Source organism: Balaenoptera musculus, chromosome 11 (assembly GCF_009873245.2).
Source record: "Balaenoptera musculus isolate JJ_BM4_2016_0621 chromosome 11, mBalMus1.pri.v3, whole genome shotgun sequence".
In the NCBI taxonomy this organism is placed as follows: Eukaryota; Metazoa; Chordata; class Mammalia; order Artiodactyla; family Balaenopteridae; genus Balaenoptera; species Balaenoptera musculus.
The window spans coordinates 33124216-33140771 of record NC_045795.1 but is presented as its reverse complement, the minus strand read 5'-3'; the positions used below and the strand labels follow the sequence as shown (position 1 = coordinate 33140771).

General features: G+C 48.5%; 1 protein-coding gene across 5 annotated transcripts in view; it reads left to right on the top strand.

Annotated features, from left to right (window-relative positions):
* TAF8 (TATA-box binding protein associated factor 8) overlaps positions 1–16556 on the top strand; it is a 40198-nt gene that overhangs the window by 12887 nt on the left and 10755 nt on the right. The window contains exons 8-9 of one of the 5 annotated variants that reach the window (XM_036869359.1): positions 3468–3607; positions 4369–6516. In XM_036869359.1, the coding sequence (XP_036725254.1) occupies positions 3468–3607; positions 4369–4429 (201 nt within the window). In that variant the 3' untranslated portion in view covers positions 4430–6516. Of the gene's footprint in view, positions 1–3467; positions 3612–3911; positions 6517–12649; positions 16450–16556 lie in introns of those variants that run through there. The other 4 variants (XM_036869360.1, XR_005021888.1, XM_036869362.1 and 1 more) reach the window with 4 other exon arrangements.

Below are 16556 nucleotides of genomic sequence, written 5' to 3'. Positions count from 1 at the left end.
GTTGCTCGCTGTATGTGAGGAGCTGCCTCGTCCCTCCCATAGCTTCCTCCTGTTCCATTGTGTGGATTCAGCGAGCCAGTCCCCTGTGGATGTTTAGGTGGTTTTCTGTCTTTAGCATTTACAGACATTGTTACAGTAAGTTCAGTAACTGGTGTTTTAAATTGTTCTTTTATCTATCAAGGTCACAGCTGTCAAGGACTGTTGCTAGGTAGTTACTTTGTTTAACTTGGTTCTGGTTACTCCATCTAGGAACATGAAGGGGCTATTCATTTAATTAATTAATTTATTTATTTTTTGGCCACACTGCGCAGCATGCAGGATCTTAGTTCCCTGACCAAGGATCAAACCTGCGCCCCCGGCAGTGGAAACGCAGAGTTTTAACCACTGGACCGCCAGGGAAGTCCCAGGACTATTCATTTTAAATTGGTGTATCAGAGGATTATTTTCTCATACATTTGAACTTCTGCAGGCAATCCCAGTGTCTCAGCTTTTACTCTTTTCTGAACATTGTACCATTCATTTACTCAGCAAGTATTTGTTTAGTACCTGGTAAGTACCGGATACTGTTCTGGGTGCTTGGGACACATCAGTGACCAGAACAAAGACAATAGCTGCATCTCGGGAGCCTGTGTGTTGGCAGTGGGGGAATGACCATAGACGTAATACGTAAATACATCATTATATAGTATGTTAAAGATGAAAGTGCTACGGGGGGGAAACTGAGTAGGGGAGGATCCAGGGTAAAGGGTGGAGGTTTCAGTTTTAAATAGGGTGCTCAGGGTACACATCACAAGGTGACGTCTGAGCAGAGTCTTAAAGGAGGTGAGGGAGTGAGCCATGTGGATATCTGGGGAAGAGTGTCCTGGAAAGGGAACAGCCAGTGCAAAGGCCCTGGGGAATAGCACAAAGGAGAGTGGAGGTGTGACTGAGGAAGGTGGGGCTGGGGGAGGGGAGGGAGAGGTCAGATCAGGCGGGGCCTTGTGAGCAGTTTTAAGAACTGTCTTTTCATTGGATGAAGTGGGAGTCCTGGGAGGGTGTGGAGCAGAGGAGAGGCAGGTTTGAACTTCTCCAAGGAGCCCTGGCTGTGCTGGTGAGAATGGGGCAGGCAGAGGAGGGACTGTGGCGGGAGGCCAGTTAGGAGGCCGTTGTCCATCCGGGTAAGAGACAACACTAGTGGGTCGTACCAGGGGGGTTGCGGTAGAGATAGTGGAAGTGGTCAGATTCTGCCTGTATTTGGAAGATAACGCCAAGAAGTTTTCCCAGCAGATTGGCTGTGGGATGCCAGAGAAAGAAAGAAAGCAGGAGTGACTGCAGAGTTTTGGGCTTGGACAGCTGGGAGGACAGGACGGGAAGACAGTGGGAGAAGCTGTTTGTGCTCGGGGTTCAGTTTTAGGCACGTTGAATTCGAGATGCCTGCTTGACCGCCAGGTGGAGATGGCAGGTGGTTGAGCGACTGGCCGTGCAGGCCTGGAGGTCAAGGGAGAGGTGAGGGCTGGGGAGGTTCAAGTGGGGGATGCTGCCGTGGAAGTGGTGGTAGAAGCTGTGAGGCTGGATGCAGTCACCCAGGGCGCCTGGGGTGCATGAGGCGGGTGCATGAGGCGGGTGCATGAGGGGCGTGCACGCATGCCCTGAGTCTGGCCTTTCCAGGTCCAGGTCGCTCCTGACAGACCTTTCTACTCCCACCTTTTTTTTACAAATCTCAGTCATTTTAGTACTTTACTTCTTTTGTCTACTCCTCCTGTCCCTCCCCATCTCAAGGCTGCCTGTCCCCAAAGACAGCAAAGAAAGTGGCATTTCCAGAAGCTCTCCTTGGGAGAAGAGAAGCCTGTTGTCCCATGACTCGTGCCCCAAGTCCTGGCCTCATGAGGCATAGCGAGCTGAGTCGGGGGAGCCTCCAGCAGTGATCCCAGGGCACCCCTGACTGGGTCCCCTCCACCCTAATCATCTCAGGAAACACTTAAGGCACAGTTGAACTTCCAGTAACTTTGAAGGTCGGGCGTTTCCTGTAGAGAGATGAGAGGAGGGAGGTAGGGGTGAGCTACTAAACCGAGCCGTTAAGAACTTCAGAAAGGTCAGAGCCCAGTATCCAAGGCAGGTCTGGGTGTGGTCAGACATTGTGTCCAGCACCTAGTCTGACACGAGCCAGCCAGGCTGATCTTGGGGTACTCGCTTTCAAGGGAGCCTCCAGGAGGTCCAGAATGACTCTAGTGCCACCGGACTGGGTGTTGGAGAGGGAAGGCACAGGGGCCCTGGATGAACTGGGTCTCTGGGGAGAACAGGGCTGATGGACAGTGAGAGGGCACGCAGCCGAACCTCAGAGTCATGCTTTCTTCAGTGTCATTGAGCCCAGACTGGCACCGCCGTCCTAGGCCAGTGGTCCCTATGGGAGACCCTGCCATCTGTCCACTGTCCCGCTGTCTTCTGACAGCATAATCTCCTGGTTAAGGTCAAGTCCTCTTTTGCCTCAAGTTACAGAACGGGAATCCCAGTGACAGAACCGTTGGCCTGCCACCAGGGGGCGCAGCCCAACCAGCTGCTTCTGGTCCCTTACAGCCCCTTGGGCCTGCGCTGCTTCGTGTGATTTTTACCCCCTTCGCCTGCAGCTTCTGCTCATTTTAAAGAACTTGGAAAATAGGAGAGTGTAAAAAAGGAAAGGAGAATCAATCACCCATATTTCCAGAAGCCGTTTGTAAAACTTCAACATATTTCTGTTTTCTATGTCTACATCCCATTGTGATTTTTAAAAAATCTTTAACTGAGATCATATTGAATATATTCAAACTTATAAGCTTTTCTCCAAAATCACTTTCCTCAAAAAACGAACAGCAAAAGGCCTGATCCACGGGCTGCAGACGGAGATTTTGGAGGATGCTCTGTGTTGGTGCCTGCATGTGCTGCTTTGCCTTCATGGGAGCTCTCGGGGCTTGAGCAGCTTCTGGCCTCTGCTGGGATATGATCATTTGTACCATGTTGCAAGTACCAGATACTTGAGAATTTGCGGGAAAATCGATTATGATTTACATGAGCTTTGGTCCAGGGGGTGCCCTATGCACATGATCTGTTTCAGTCCTGTACCTCTCAGTCCTGCAGGGCATCGGGAGCCACTTCTCTTTTTCTTTGTCTCCGCACAGGCTGGGCTTCCTCCCTGAAGCGTCTAAATTGTAGCCCCTGACTCTGCCCCTCCCAGCTCTCTGTTCCTTCTAACTCCTGTTCCTGCCTTCTGAAGAGGTTCAGGGTCTGGTGTTCTGTGCTCCACTGTGTCAAAGCTGGTGCTCTCGCCTTCCTCTGATAGCAGCCGCTGCCTGGCCTCCTTTCGTCTGGGGCAGAGAGAGGCACATTAGCCGAAAGGTGGTGCTTGGGCTTCTAATTTCTCAATGGAAGGGATGCTAACAGTAGTTCTTACCGTGGGCATGATCTCTTTCCTTATGCCATTTGGTATTTTGCTTTATTTCGGCTTTTGCTCAAAGGATGATTCTGGAGCTGAGAAGGAGAACACCTCTGTCCTGCAGCAGAACCCTTCCTTGTCGGGGAGCCGGAACGGGGAGGAGAACATCATCGATAACCCCTATCTGCGGCCTGTGAAGAAACCCAAGATCCGCAGGAAGAAGTGAGTTGGAGGCCAGGGTGCAGAGAGGCCTCCCTGGCCGACCGAGGTGGTCTTCTCTGCTCCTTGGCAGAAAAGAGAGGCTCACCAGTGGTTCTGAACCTTGGGGAGAGCTACTCTGGTGAGAGGGGAATATTTTCCCCTTTCCTCTCCGTCCTCATCTCCCGCATGTACCTTTTGTTGCATGGAGGTTGAGCATCCTGCAGCCCAGGGACCAACCCTCACAGCCCAGCAGTTGTTCCCCCGCAAGAAGGAGAGCAGCTGGGGCCCCCACCAGGCGGGCTCCATGGATTCCTCTTCTTTCTAGGTCCCTCTCGTGAGCTGAGAAGGAAGCCTGCCTTGTAGAGAGACGTGGATGCCACCCTCCTGGGGGAGTTAAAGCCACTCGAGGGAAGAAGAGGGTGGCTGCCTCGGGGTCGAGCTGAGGCTCTAGGGTGTGACCGGGCATGATTTTAATAGCAAACTCTCTATTAAGATTACCTGTTTTCACTGGATGTTTGGGTTGATGAAGATACGATGGTAACAATGAGGCTTTTTAAATCAACCGGGCCATACCGTGGGGCACAGGAGCAGCCAGTGACTTCGTTTATAATCATGGAACTTGATTCCTTGAAACCTGGGAGAGCAGGGAAGGTGGCAGGAAAGAAAGGGCTCTTTGCCTACTTTGCTCACTGCCAGAAAGACTGTTTGCTTAGTTTGTGTTTCAGGATATCTTGACCCCTTTTATTGACTGACAATTTGTGGCACCTATTTTATCGTCCTAGAACCTCCTTACTTCTCACCTCACCTGGGCTCCACGTGCCCTGTCGGGCTGATCGAAGGTGACTTTCCCTCCTTTAACATGTTGGAAACAGGAGGCCCACCCATCGCAGCCTCGATCTGGGGCCGGCAGGAGTCAGGAGGCATAAGCAGATGCGTGTGGAGTAGAATGAAAGGCAGTACTGACTCTCTCATCAGCATCTGATGAAAGCTCCCTAAAGCAGGGCAGCGCCCTCTCCTGAGGGGTTTATCATTTACTGTCCCTCTGTGGAGCGTGTGCTTGGGAACAACCAAGTTCTGCCCCATCCTGGGAAAAGAGATTTTCTTTGACAAGAGCCTACATCAGTGGATATATTACGCTGTGATTTGATGGAGGAATCACTGGTTTTATGCAGTAGGAAAAGGATTTGCTGGGGGTGGGAGGTGGCGGGGATGAGATTTTGAAGGCCGGGCTTAGCCTCACGTTCTGAAAGCTGAGAAACCTCTTCGGTCTGCTGGAAGTTGGCGTGGATGGAAGGCCATGTGCCCACGTTATGGCAAAGTGGGCCAAGAAGAGCCTGCAGGTCTGAATCTGTCCAGCTTCTTTGCCTCTTTATCCTTGATGTGCCCTACAAACCAAAAAAGAAAGATGATGGGCAAGCTGATACCTTTTGACTGTTCTCCAAAGGAAGAGGTTTTAAAACCAAGTTGGAGGAAGAGAAATGCCAGTGACACCTGGAGGTTAACACAGGGTAAAGGAGGAGATCCTGGGTTAGTGTCCTAAGGTCCATGCTGAGCTCTCCTGATACTCGGCTTCCACAGTCATCTCTTAACCGTCTGTCCTCTTGGTGAATTTGAAAACTCGAAAAACCTGGTGACTTGACAGCAGGCTCCATGTTCCTCTGGCCTCACTGTCCTCTAAGCATTTCGTCCCGCTGGCTGGAAGGAAAGTGCTGCTCGTCAGCAACTGAAGAGAGTATACTGAGTGAGAAAATCGGATTCCCCAGCTCTAGACCAAATAAGAGTTTTTCCGGTTTGTAGTGACCTGAAACTCTTCCAGTTGAAAGTAGTCAGATCGGGCCTGTGCTGACCCCCTCTGAACTTGCCATTTGGCTCTTGGTGGTTCTTGGCCTGTTGAGTTTAAATATAGTTCCAGGTTTGAGCCATGGCAGATGCAGGGCTGAAACTTTCCCGGCTTGCTGTTCTCACCTGCTCCCGGGAGCAGTCATCCCAGCAATTCCTCCTGCTACTATCCCAAACAAGCACCTGTTGAGTGCTGTAACACTAAGGGATGAGGTGGGATTTGGAAAAGAATTGCCCTTTCTGCTGTTGAGATTTCAGAGGCCTTGCTGCTGTAATTCTGTTCTGCATGAGACACTGGGAGATGGTCGGACAACCTGAAACATTGACCTGACTATCGTGTAAAAACTGTGCATAATCCTCAATGGATATTTATAAGTTTTTATTTTTTATAACTTTGGGGGAATCATGGAGGGAAAAAGTAGTCAACAGAGCCAGATTAAGCATGTGATTTATGAGCTCTTAATAAAAGGTCATAATAAAAACTTTGTAAATGAAACAGAATTATAAGCTTTGAACTTAATTTGTATGCAAATGTTATAGCAGTGAGTAAAGCTGTATACCAATAAGTAAGACTTAGCCCTTATGTTGGACAGAGTACCCTTTTTCAACTGTCTAAAACTTTTTTTATTTGGGAAGTCTGCAAACACAAACCTAGAGAGGAAAGTATATATACTTTCCCTATGTATTCTTCACCCAACTTCAACACTTATCAACATCTTTTCTGTTTCATCTATTTCTTCTACTTTTTTTCTTTTATTTTTTATTCCTAGAGTATATTTTAAAACAAATCTAAGAGCTATGTCATGTAATCTGTAAATATGTTATGCATCTGATAGACTTTTTAAAGTTTTTTTTGAGGTAATTATAGATTGAGGATGTTGAAAAAAAAAAAATATGTTCAGGGAGGTCCCATGTACCCTTCACCAGTTCCTTCATTGGTAGCATCTTGAATAACTGTAGTATAATATGAAAGCCAGGAAAACGACATTGGTACAATCCACAGGGCTTACTCAGATTCCACCATTTCGTGTGTGTGTGTGTGTGTAGTTCTATGCAATTTTGTCATGTGTAGATTCACAATCAAGATATAGAACATTGTGAGGGGGAGGGATAAATTGGGAGATTGAGACATATACACACTATACTGTATATAAAATAGGTAACTAATAAAGGCCTACTGTATAGCGCAGGGAACTCTACTCATTACTCTGTAATGACCTATATGGAAAAGAATCTAAAAAAGAGTGCATATATGTATATGTATAACTGATTCACTTTACAGAAGAAACTAACACAACATTGTAGGGACTTCCCTGGTGGTCCAGTGGTTAAGAATCCGCCTTCCAATGCAGGGGATGCGGGTTTGATCCCTGGTCGTGGAACTAGGATCACACATGCTGCAGGGCAACTAAGCCCGCGCGCCACAACTACTGAGCTCGCATGCCTCAATGAGAGAGCCTGCGTGCCGCAAACGACAGAGCCCATGAGCCCTGGAGCCTGCACGCCACAACTAGAGAGAAGCCTGCACGCCACAACGAAGAGCCCGCACCGCAATGAAAGATCCCATGTGCTGCAACTAAGACCCGACGCAGTCAAAAAAATAAAGAAAATATTTTTAAAAAAGAACAATGTAGCAGATAAAATAAACTTATTTAAAAAAACAAACTAACAACATTGTAAATCAACTATACTCCAATGAAAATTAAAATATATACAGAACATTTCCATAACCACACGGTTCCTTCATGCAGTCTCCTTGTAACCACATCCACCTCTCACCTCTTCCCCATCCCTACCCCCGGCAGCCACTGCTCTGTTCTCCATCTCTATAATTTTATTTAAAAAATATATAAATGGAATCACAAGTTTGTGACCTTTTGAAGTTGGCTTTTTTCACTTAGCATAAGCCAGTGAGAGCCATCCAGGTGGTTGTGTGTGTCAGTAGTTCCTTTCTTTTTATTGCTGAGTAGTATCCCAGGTATGGATGTACCATGTCTGTTGAACCATTCATACAAGGAGGGACATCTAGGCTGTTTCCAGTTTGGGGCTATTAAGAGTAAAGCAGCTATAGACATCTGTGTATAGGTTTTTATGTAAACATAAGTTTTCATTTCTCTGGAATAAATGCCCAAGAATGCAACTGCTGGGTCCTGTGGTAACTGTATGTTTCATTTTAAAAGAAACTGAAACTCTTTTCCAGAGTGGCTGTATCATTTTGCGTTCCTGCTAGCAGTGTACGAGTGAGCCAGTTTCTCCACATCTTCGCCAGCATTTGGTGTTACCATTTTTTTAAATTTTAGCCATGCTGATAGGTGTGCGGTAATACTCACTGTGATCTTAATTTGCGTTTCCCTAGTGGCTAGATGTTAAACATCTTTTTTTCTTTTTTTTTTTTTTTTTTTTGGCTGTGTTGGGTTTTTGTTGGGCTTTCTCTAATTGCAGCGAGCGGGGGCTACTCTCCCCTGAGGTGCGTGGGCTTCTCATTGTAGTGGCTTCTCATTGTGGTGGCTTCTCGTTGCGGAGCATGGGCCCTAGAGCACACAGGCTTCAGTAGTTGTGGTGCACGGGCTTAGTTGCTCTGCAGCATGTGGGATCTTCCCCAGCCAGGGATGGAACCCATGTCCATTGCACTGGCAGGCAAATTCTTAACCATTGCGCCACCAGTGAAGTCCCTAGATGTTGAACTTCTTTTCTTGTGCTTTTTTGCTGTCTGTGTATCCTCTTTGGTTAATTATCCATTTAAATCTTTTGTCCATTTTCTAACTGGATTGCTTCTTTGTTTTTAGATTTCTTTATATATTCTAGATACAAGAACTTTGTCAGACGTGGTTTGCAAATACTTCCTCTACAAGCTGGTCTTTTCATTGTCTTCACAGGGATCTTTTGCAGAGCAGTAGTTTCTAATTTTGATGAAATCCAATTTATTTTTTCTTTTATGGATTGTGTTTTTGGGTTGAGCCCTACGTCCTGCAGATCTTTTTCTGTATTTTTTCTAATATTTTTATAGATGTATGTTTTATGTTTTAGGCCTTGATCTAGTTTGAGTAATTTTTTTTTAAGGTTTTTGGGGTTTTTTTGTTTGGTTTGGTTTTTTTTGGCCGAGCTGCTTGAGGGATCTTAGTTCCCTGACCAGGGATCAAACCCGGGCCCCTGCAGTGGAAGCATGGAGTCCAGGACCACCAGGGAATTCCCTTGAGTACATTTTTTTATAAGGTTGGGGTTTAGGTTGAGTTCACTATTTTGCCTGAGGATGTCGAATTGATCCAGCACCCTTGATCAAAAGTTACCCTTCTTCCATTGAACGGATGTTTGTACCTTTGTCAAAAATTAGGTTTTTGTATGGAGGGCATATTTGTGTGGGTTGATTAAGACTTTCTTTTTTTAACATAATCACCATATCAATATCACACTTAACAAATGAACAGTGTTTTGTTTTTTTTTTTAATTCAGAGAGCTCAGCTTATTTATTTATTTATTTATTTATTTTTTATTTTTGGCTGTGTTGGGTCTTCGTTTCTGCGTGAGGGCTTTCTCTAGTTGTGGCAAGTGGGGGCCACTCTTCATCGTGGTGCGCGGGCCTCTCACTATCGCGGCCTCTCTTGTTGCGGAGCACAAGCTCCAGACGCGCAGGCTCAGTAGTTGTGGCTCACGGGCCTAGTTGCTCCGCGGCATGTGGGATCTTCCCAGACCAGGGCTCGAACCCGTGTCCCCTGCATTAGCAGGCAGATTCTCAACCACTGCGCCACCAGGGAAGCCCCTGAACAGTGATTTTATAACATCCCCTAGTATCCAGTTCATATTCGGATTTTTCCAGTTGTCTCAAAGATGTTTTTATTTTTTAATAATTGGCTGGTTTGAATCAGGATTAAAGTAAGATCCACACATTGCACTGGGTTTTCACATCTCCTAAGTGTACAGCAGTCCCTCCCAGCTCCAGCATAGGGATGAGGATGCCCCTTTCCTTTGTTTCTAACCACAAGGCAGTTAAAAGGTGATGAGTGCATTTAACTGAAACACCAGTAACAAAGTGGCCTGGCTTTGGGGGCAGGGGGCCGGGGGTGGGGGGACAAGTGTAAAAGGAACTGGCTTTCCTGGGCTTTGTTTTTGTGGAATCCTGAAGTCGCTCAACTTAGAGGCATGTGGTTCAATAAAACAGGACTCGGTGACATTTGTACTTATGGCCCGACCACAACCTACCAGCTGTTGAGATCTAGGGCAAATCCTTAAGCGTCCAAACCAGTTTCCATAAAATGAATAGTGATGATACCTCATCAGGAGGATTTAATGAGAACGTCTGTACCTGTGCCTTATAAACGACAACGTTATTCCATTGCCAGACTTCTCTTTTTTCTTTTCTGTTGTTTTTAAAATTATACACAAACTAATACTAATTGAGAACTTAACCCGTGCCAGTCACTGTTCTAAGTGTCTTACACATATTGACTCATTTAATCCTCACAATTACCTCAATGTTCTTACTGTCCCCACTCGCAGTTGAGGACCTGGAGACCCAGGAGTTCAGAAACACCTCAGTCCGCTTGGCTGCTGAGGAGCAGAGCTGCGGTCCTGCCCCCAGGCATCCTGCTCAAGTCCATGCTTTTTACCTGTCACACTCTTGCTTCGAGACCGCATGATTCTGTTCCTCAAAGGCATTGACGCTACTGTGTGCAGAGTGGCTTCCACCGCACACCCACACGGTCTCTGGGAAGGGAGCTAGAAACGGAACCAGTTACGGAGAGCGTGATGGTGAGGCTGCTAATCACTGTTATTCATTCCTTGAAGAGTTTTGCGTGGTTTATGAATAATGACTCTGTAACAATGGCTCGTCTTCCTATAAGCTCCACCTTTGTCCCCCGACCCCCAGCCCCGCACTAGGACTTGTAGTTCATCCCTACTGCTCTCCACGCGACTTCCAAACTGCCCAACCCGGCTTTCCAGGTCCTCTACCAATTCACCATTTCTTCTGGATAACTCATATATCTTTCCTTCATCTGACAAGTATGGATCTAGTGCCTTCTATGTATGTCAGGAACTGTGCCAAGCTCTAAGGATACCATAGTGAACGAGACAGACATGGCCCCTGCCCCCAGGGAATCCATTCTAGTGGGAAGACATACAAAGAAAACAAAGACCAAAATCATCAGACTGTGAAGCGCTAAGAAGGACAGAAACAGAGGTCTTTATGCCTTGAGGGGAGGCGGCGTCCTCATCACCACTGCCTCCTGTGCCTTCATTTGTGCTCTTCCTCCCCATCGCCTCCTAAAATCTTGCCTGTCCTTCCAGCCTCTACATCCTCTCTCCAGATGACCTCAGTCCCTCCCTTCTTCATTCACTCATTCGACAAATACTTATTGAGCTACTGTGCGCAGGCGCCGAGTCAGACGTTGGGATGCAGCAGAGGATAACTAAGCCACTGTATTCTCTGACCTTCTGGTCTATTTGGGGGCCAGACAGCTCACAAACCATAGGCATGTAATGGGTGGTGAATTGGGGGCCTGAAAGAAAAGCCACAGTATATTCAAGCTGGGTAATTTGAGGAAAGTTTAATAAAGGGATCACCTCCAAAGGTGTGGGCAAGGTATAGGGGAGCACAGCATAGGTACCAGACCTGGGTGAGTGACAGGAAGGGGAGGGAGCAGTTACTAGAACCTGGAGAGAAGCCGAGGTGAGACCCTTCTGCTAAGAGCTGAGGCTGTGGCCGTTGAGGGGCCAGTGGGCGGCAGCCGCCCTGCAGGGAGAGAGCCGGTCCGGGGATTAATGGCCTGGCCTCCTGCCCCCTCCCACCTTCCGGGATCCTGCCTGTTCTCTGCTGAACGGAAGCCAGAGGGTGTGTGGGGCCTGTCCCTGCAGGCAGAGCGGCCAGCCTCCCAGGACCCTGTGCAGGGTGGAGAAGTGGTGAGCGAACGGATCTGGAGGGGCAGGTGAAAGGGGCTGGGTACTGAAAGGGTGCCATTTTAGAAAGGGTGGGGGAGGAGAGCAGTTGGAGCAGGGCCCCGCGTGCATCGATGGGACCAGCTGCATGGAAAAGCATTCCAGGGAGAGGGAAGAGCCAGCACAGGAGCTCTGAGGCAGGGTGTGGGCTCCTTGACCCCGGAGAGCGGTGGGAGAGGGGGCTGGGGAGGAGCAGGGCCCAGTTGGTGCAGAGCCTCCCGGGCCTGAGTCAGGGCTCTAGGTGCTATTCAGAGAGAGATGGGTAGCCAGGGAGTGACAGCAGTTGACTTAGCTTATCAAAGGGTCATTCGGGCTCCTGGGTGGCATTCTGGCCGGAGGGACATGAGAGACACCATTTCTCTTCAGTAATTTTCACGTAGTCTGGCACTTAGCAAACGTGATGGAACTGGGGGGAAGTGAGTTTCCTCCTCTCCCCCCAGGAGAGCCAACAAGGCCGAGAGTGACTACTCCCTGCAGACTGAGCCCTGTATCGGTACCAAGGGGAGAGGAGGAAACACAAACACACGGATAACTCCCTCCCCCTGGGGTGTTCGCACTGTAGTCAGGGAGACAAACACTGGAACCTGTTGAACACCACTTACCAAGACAGAGGAACCACTGTCAACAGAGGGTCAGAGTTGAGGACTTGAGGACTTGAAGGATAGAGGCTATGCTGAGGTCTGAATGGGGGGTGGTGAGCAAGTGAAACTTCTGAAAGAGGTGAGTGAGGACAGGGGAGGGCGGAGATGGCTTGAGGGAAGGTGGGAGGGCAGGTGACCAGCGGCTGCCCCAGCACAGCCCCTGAGGCCCCTGTGCCCTCCTGTTGTGGTCTTCTCTTGTGAGGCTACTTTGGTGTCAGCGGTCACCAGCCTTCTCCTTGTAAAGCTGGCGGAAGTCCCCTCCGTGGCATTGGCCCTCAGATTGAACCCCCTCTGGGCAGGTTGGGTTTTGGAGTGCGTCTGCCGGCTCTGTACCAGGGTTGCCCCAGGAAAGGGGTCATTTGAACTGGTGGGGTCCAGGGCTGGAAGGGGCCCTGCCCCAGCTCCTTTACCCAGGTGAGTTGCTGATGATGTGAGAAGCTTTTAAATAGAAGGGCCGGGATCCTCAGAGGCTCTTAGAAGTGTTTGTACGGGGACAGGAGGAATGACCCGAGCCTTGTCAGTTATTTGTCATCATGAAAGAACCCTGGGGCCCCAAATTTTAATGGTATTTCTTTGGGATTTTGTTAGGCATTCATTTATGAATTTTCTTCAGCCACTGATAGTGGGTCTGTCATTCTTCTGTTTTACTCAGGCTCTTACTGAAACAAGTTTCTGATTCTCTGAGCATCACCTGACAATGCCTGGGTACAAGTGGGCAGCAGCTGGCCTAAGGGTAAAGATTTCCCATGGCACTCTCACTCCTGGAATCAAGTTCAAGGTATTTTTCTTCCTCTTGGAGCAGGGGGCTCACTGTCATCTCCATTTTATTACGTTTTTTTTTTCTACTTTACTAAAAAGTTATTTAATTTTGAATAGATAATATATGTACACAGTATAACATTTAAAAAACAGAAAAATATATAAGTAATAACTAAGCATCCCCCTCCTCCCCTCTCTCCCAGACTCTGAGTTCTCTTCATTGGAGGCCTCCAGTATGTTGATATCGATATTATCTTATGTATTTTTCCAGAAATAGTCTATACATTAAACACAAATGCCCGTATATACTTTCTCCATTTTTATATAATGGTAGATACTATCCATGTTTAACTATCCATGTATAAACTATCCATGTTTTTTTATTTCCCACTTCTCAGAGTATATTTGGTGATAGTTCCACGCTAATAATAAAAACAAACACACTTCTTCTTTCTGTTTTTTGGCTGCATCGTGTCCCATTGTATGGCTTTACTGTAGCTTATTTATTTAACCTGCTCCCAGTGGATGGACACTTAGGTAGTTTCCAGCCTTCTGTTCTTTCAAGTGTCGATGCGATGAGTGGTTTTGTGCCTCTGTGATTTCACTGCATGTGCCTACTAACTGGACAGATGTGCGAGTAGGAGGTGTGCCTTCCAGAGCCTCTTTCCACCCCCATGCTGAGACATCTCCGACCACCTTCACCAAAGCCTGCTCCCTAGTAGTCATCACGCTGGGAGTCCTTCAAAGTAAAAGCAGCTGAGGGACCAGGCTTTAAAGCCAGATTACAGGGTTTCTCAACCTCAGTACTACTGACATTTTGGGCTGGCTTTGCTTGTTGTAGGACATTTGGTAGTAATTGTGACCTCCACCTGCTAAATGCCCTTAGGAGCCCCCAGGTCTGACAAAAAAATGTCTCCAGACATTGCCAAAGGTCCCCACCCCCATAAGAACCACTGAGTTAAAATTAGGCACCAGGGCTGCGTGTTGAGACACCAGTGAGAGGCCTGTGGAAAAGAATTGGGAATAGTAGAGATTATATCTTCTTCAACTGTTTCCTTTGTTTAATTTCTTCGCGACTAGACCACAGGAATGTTCTAGAAGACAGTGTGTGTAACACTTCAGAGCTTGCATAGGAATCCTGGCTGTGCAGCTTGCTAGCTCTGTGACCTTGGGCAAGTTACTTAGCCTTTCCCTCTGTTTTCTCATCCATAAACTGGGGGTAATAAAAATACCTACATCCTGGGGATGTTGGGAGGGTTCCTTGAAATAATATGCGTAAATGCTCAGAACAGTGCCTGGTACATAACAAGTTGTGGCAGGATAGGTTCCCGGGAGACTGAGATTTGTGTGCAGGACGTGTTTGGGGAGAGCCTTCAGGATGCACACCTGCGGGGTAAGGAGGGGAGGTGGCAGGACAGAGGGAGAAGCTGGGCCGCCCTGGGGAGCCCTGGAGCTATGAGGCATCTTCAGAGTTGTCCTGAGTTGGAAGAAGGCACCGTCAGCGACTGTGGGCCACCCCCAGGGAGCAGGCATGACCTTGGGTGAGCTGGCTCTCTTGTGGAAAGAGCAGCTGCATGGGGGGTGGTGGTGTGATTGGGAGATTGGGATTGACATATATACACTAATATGTATAAAATGGATAACTAATAAGAACCTGCTGTATAAAAAAATAAATAAAATAAAATTCAAAAAAAAAAAAAAAAGCAGTTGCATGGAAAGGACAGTCCAGGAAAGGACCCAGCTGAGCGCAGTCAGCCGCTGGGGGAGCCACAGCTTCGGTCCTGAAAAGGGAGGGGTGTCAGGGCGGCAGCACGGCATCCGCGGTGTGAGTGCTCATTGGCCAGTATTATGAGGCTAGATTTCAATAGAAGCAATAGTGCTTCTACACTGTGGACACCAGGAATGACTGCCAGCCTAACAGCGCCCCGTGCCTCCTTTCAGTACCCTGCTTACCCCTACCCTGCTCTCTCCTCTTACTGCCCTCGCAGGAGAGGGGCTCATACCCACCCCAGCCACAGTGCCCTTGAGGCAGAGGGCAGAGCAGCCCGTGCTGGTTGGCTCTTCCCCATTCTCCAGCTCTGTGGCCTAGGCCAGGTCGCTTGGCCTGTCGGGAATTTAGCTTCTTCACTGGTACCTGGATGCTGCTTGCCCAGAGAGGGGTGGGATGATTAAATGGGATACTGCACAGCAGCAGTTCTCAAAGTTCGGTCCTTGAGTCATCAGGACTGGCAGCCGCATCTGGGGACTTGTTAGAAATGTGAATTCTCAGGACCCACTGCAAACTCATTGAATCAGGAGCTCTGGGAACGAGACCCAGGGATCTGTGTTTTCACGAAAGTCCTCCAGTGTTTCTGATGCATGGTCTATTCTGAGAAATACTGGCAGACGGGGCAGCACTTAGCTCCGTGCCAGGATCCTAAGGGGACCCCTGTCAACCTCAGCAGAATCTAAACCTGAACTCCATCTCCTGGGCTTGAGGTCAGGCACCTGTGAGTAGAGTGCCACCTGCTGGTTACAACCTGCCTCGCATGCACACACAAGATTCACACAAGGGATTCAGGCTAGACCCATGGGGCAAGGACAGCAGTGCTCGACACCAAGGCAAGTGACACAGACGTCCTTTCCTCACTCTCCTCCACTCTCCCTGGAGAAATCAGGTTAAAGTGAATGTCAAGAGCAGCTTTAAATGGCCAAGAGGTCACCAAAGATATCAGCAGTGTGTGTGTTTGTGTCAGCAATAACAGGTACCCTTTCCCAAGGGTTTGAGTGTCAGAGACTGTAGGAGAAACAGGCAAACAGACAGCAGCCCTCCTTCCTCTGCACGCTTGTGCATGCACTCCCTCCGGGGTCACAGGGCTGAGGGCAGCCTTGATGACCTGGTCACAGGCCAGCAAGGAGGGCCAACCACAGTGCTGAGCCAACAAACGGTGTGTCCCACGTGGTCACCTGCTGTTTGACCAGCCGGCTCCCCTGGGTGGGAGAACTTTGAATTCTCCTGCTTTATATTCCAGTTACGTGTGTGTGTGTGTGTGTGTGTGTGTGTGTGTGTGTCTCCTACACTTGACTGTGAGCCTCTTGCCTGCCTCCTGGCCTTGTACTGGGTGCCCCCCACCTCACCGAACTGTGGGATTGAATTGATAGAGGTTTGTGCTACCTCAGATATTTGGAACAAATGCTGGAAAGTTTTGAGCCAAAGGGCAGGAAGATCACAGCTAGGGTAGGAAAGAGAGAGACAGAGAGAGAGGAAGCAGGAGACTACCAAACCCTCTTTGAGTGGCTCAGAAAACAAATGACAGTGACAAGAAGTGGCAGGATATAGACTGCTGCTGTGAGGAAATCTTAAAGGAGACCGGAGGCTCAGTCTGTAGAAGACAAGATTGAAGAAATACAGTTTTCAGGAATGAGAAGGGAGCATCCCGCAGTTGGGGTGCCAGTGGCATCCCACCCCTGAGAGCAGCACTGGACACGTGATCCCACACTAAAGTGGGAGAAATGGAAAACAGCAAGTCTGCTGGGTCCCCACTCTGTGCATAGATCCCTCCTAGGCCCTGAGAACCCTGTGCAGGGAGCTCGCTGTTTAACAACAACAACAAAAAAACCAGGGATTTCCCTGGTGGCGCAGTGGTTAAGAATCCACCTGCCAATGCAGGGGACATGGGTTCGAGCCCTGGTCCAGGAAGATCCCACATGCCGCGGAGCAACTAAGCCCGTGCACCACAACTACTGAGCCTGAGCCTGTGCTGTAGAGCCCATGAGCCACAACTACTGAGCCCGTGTGCCACTACTACTGAAGCCTGCGC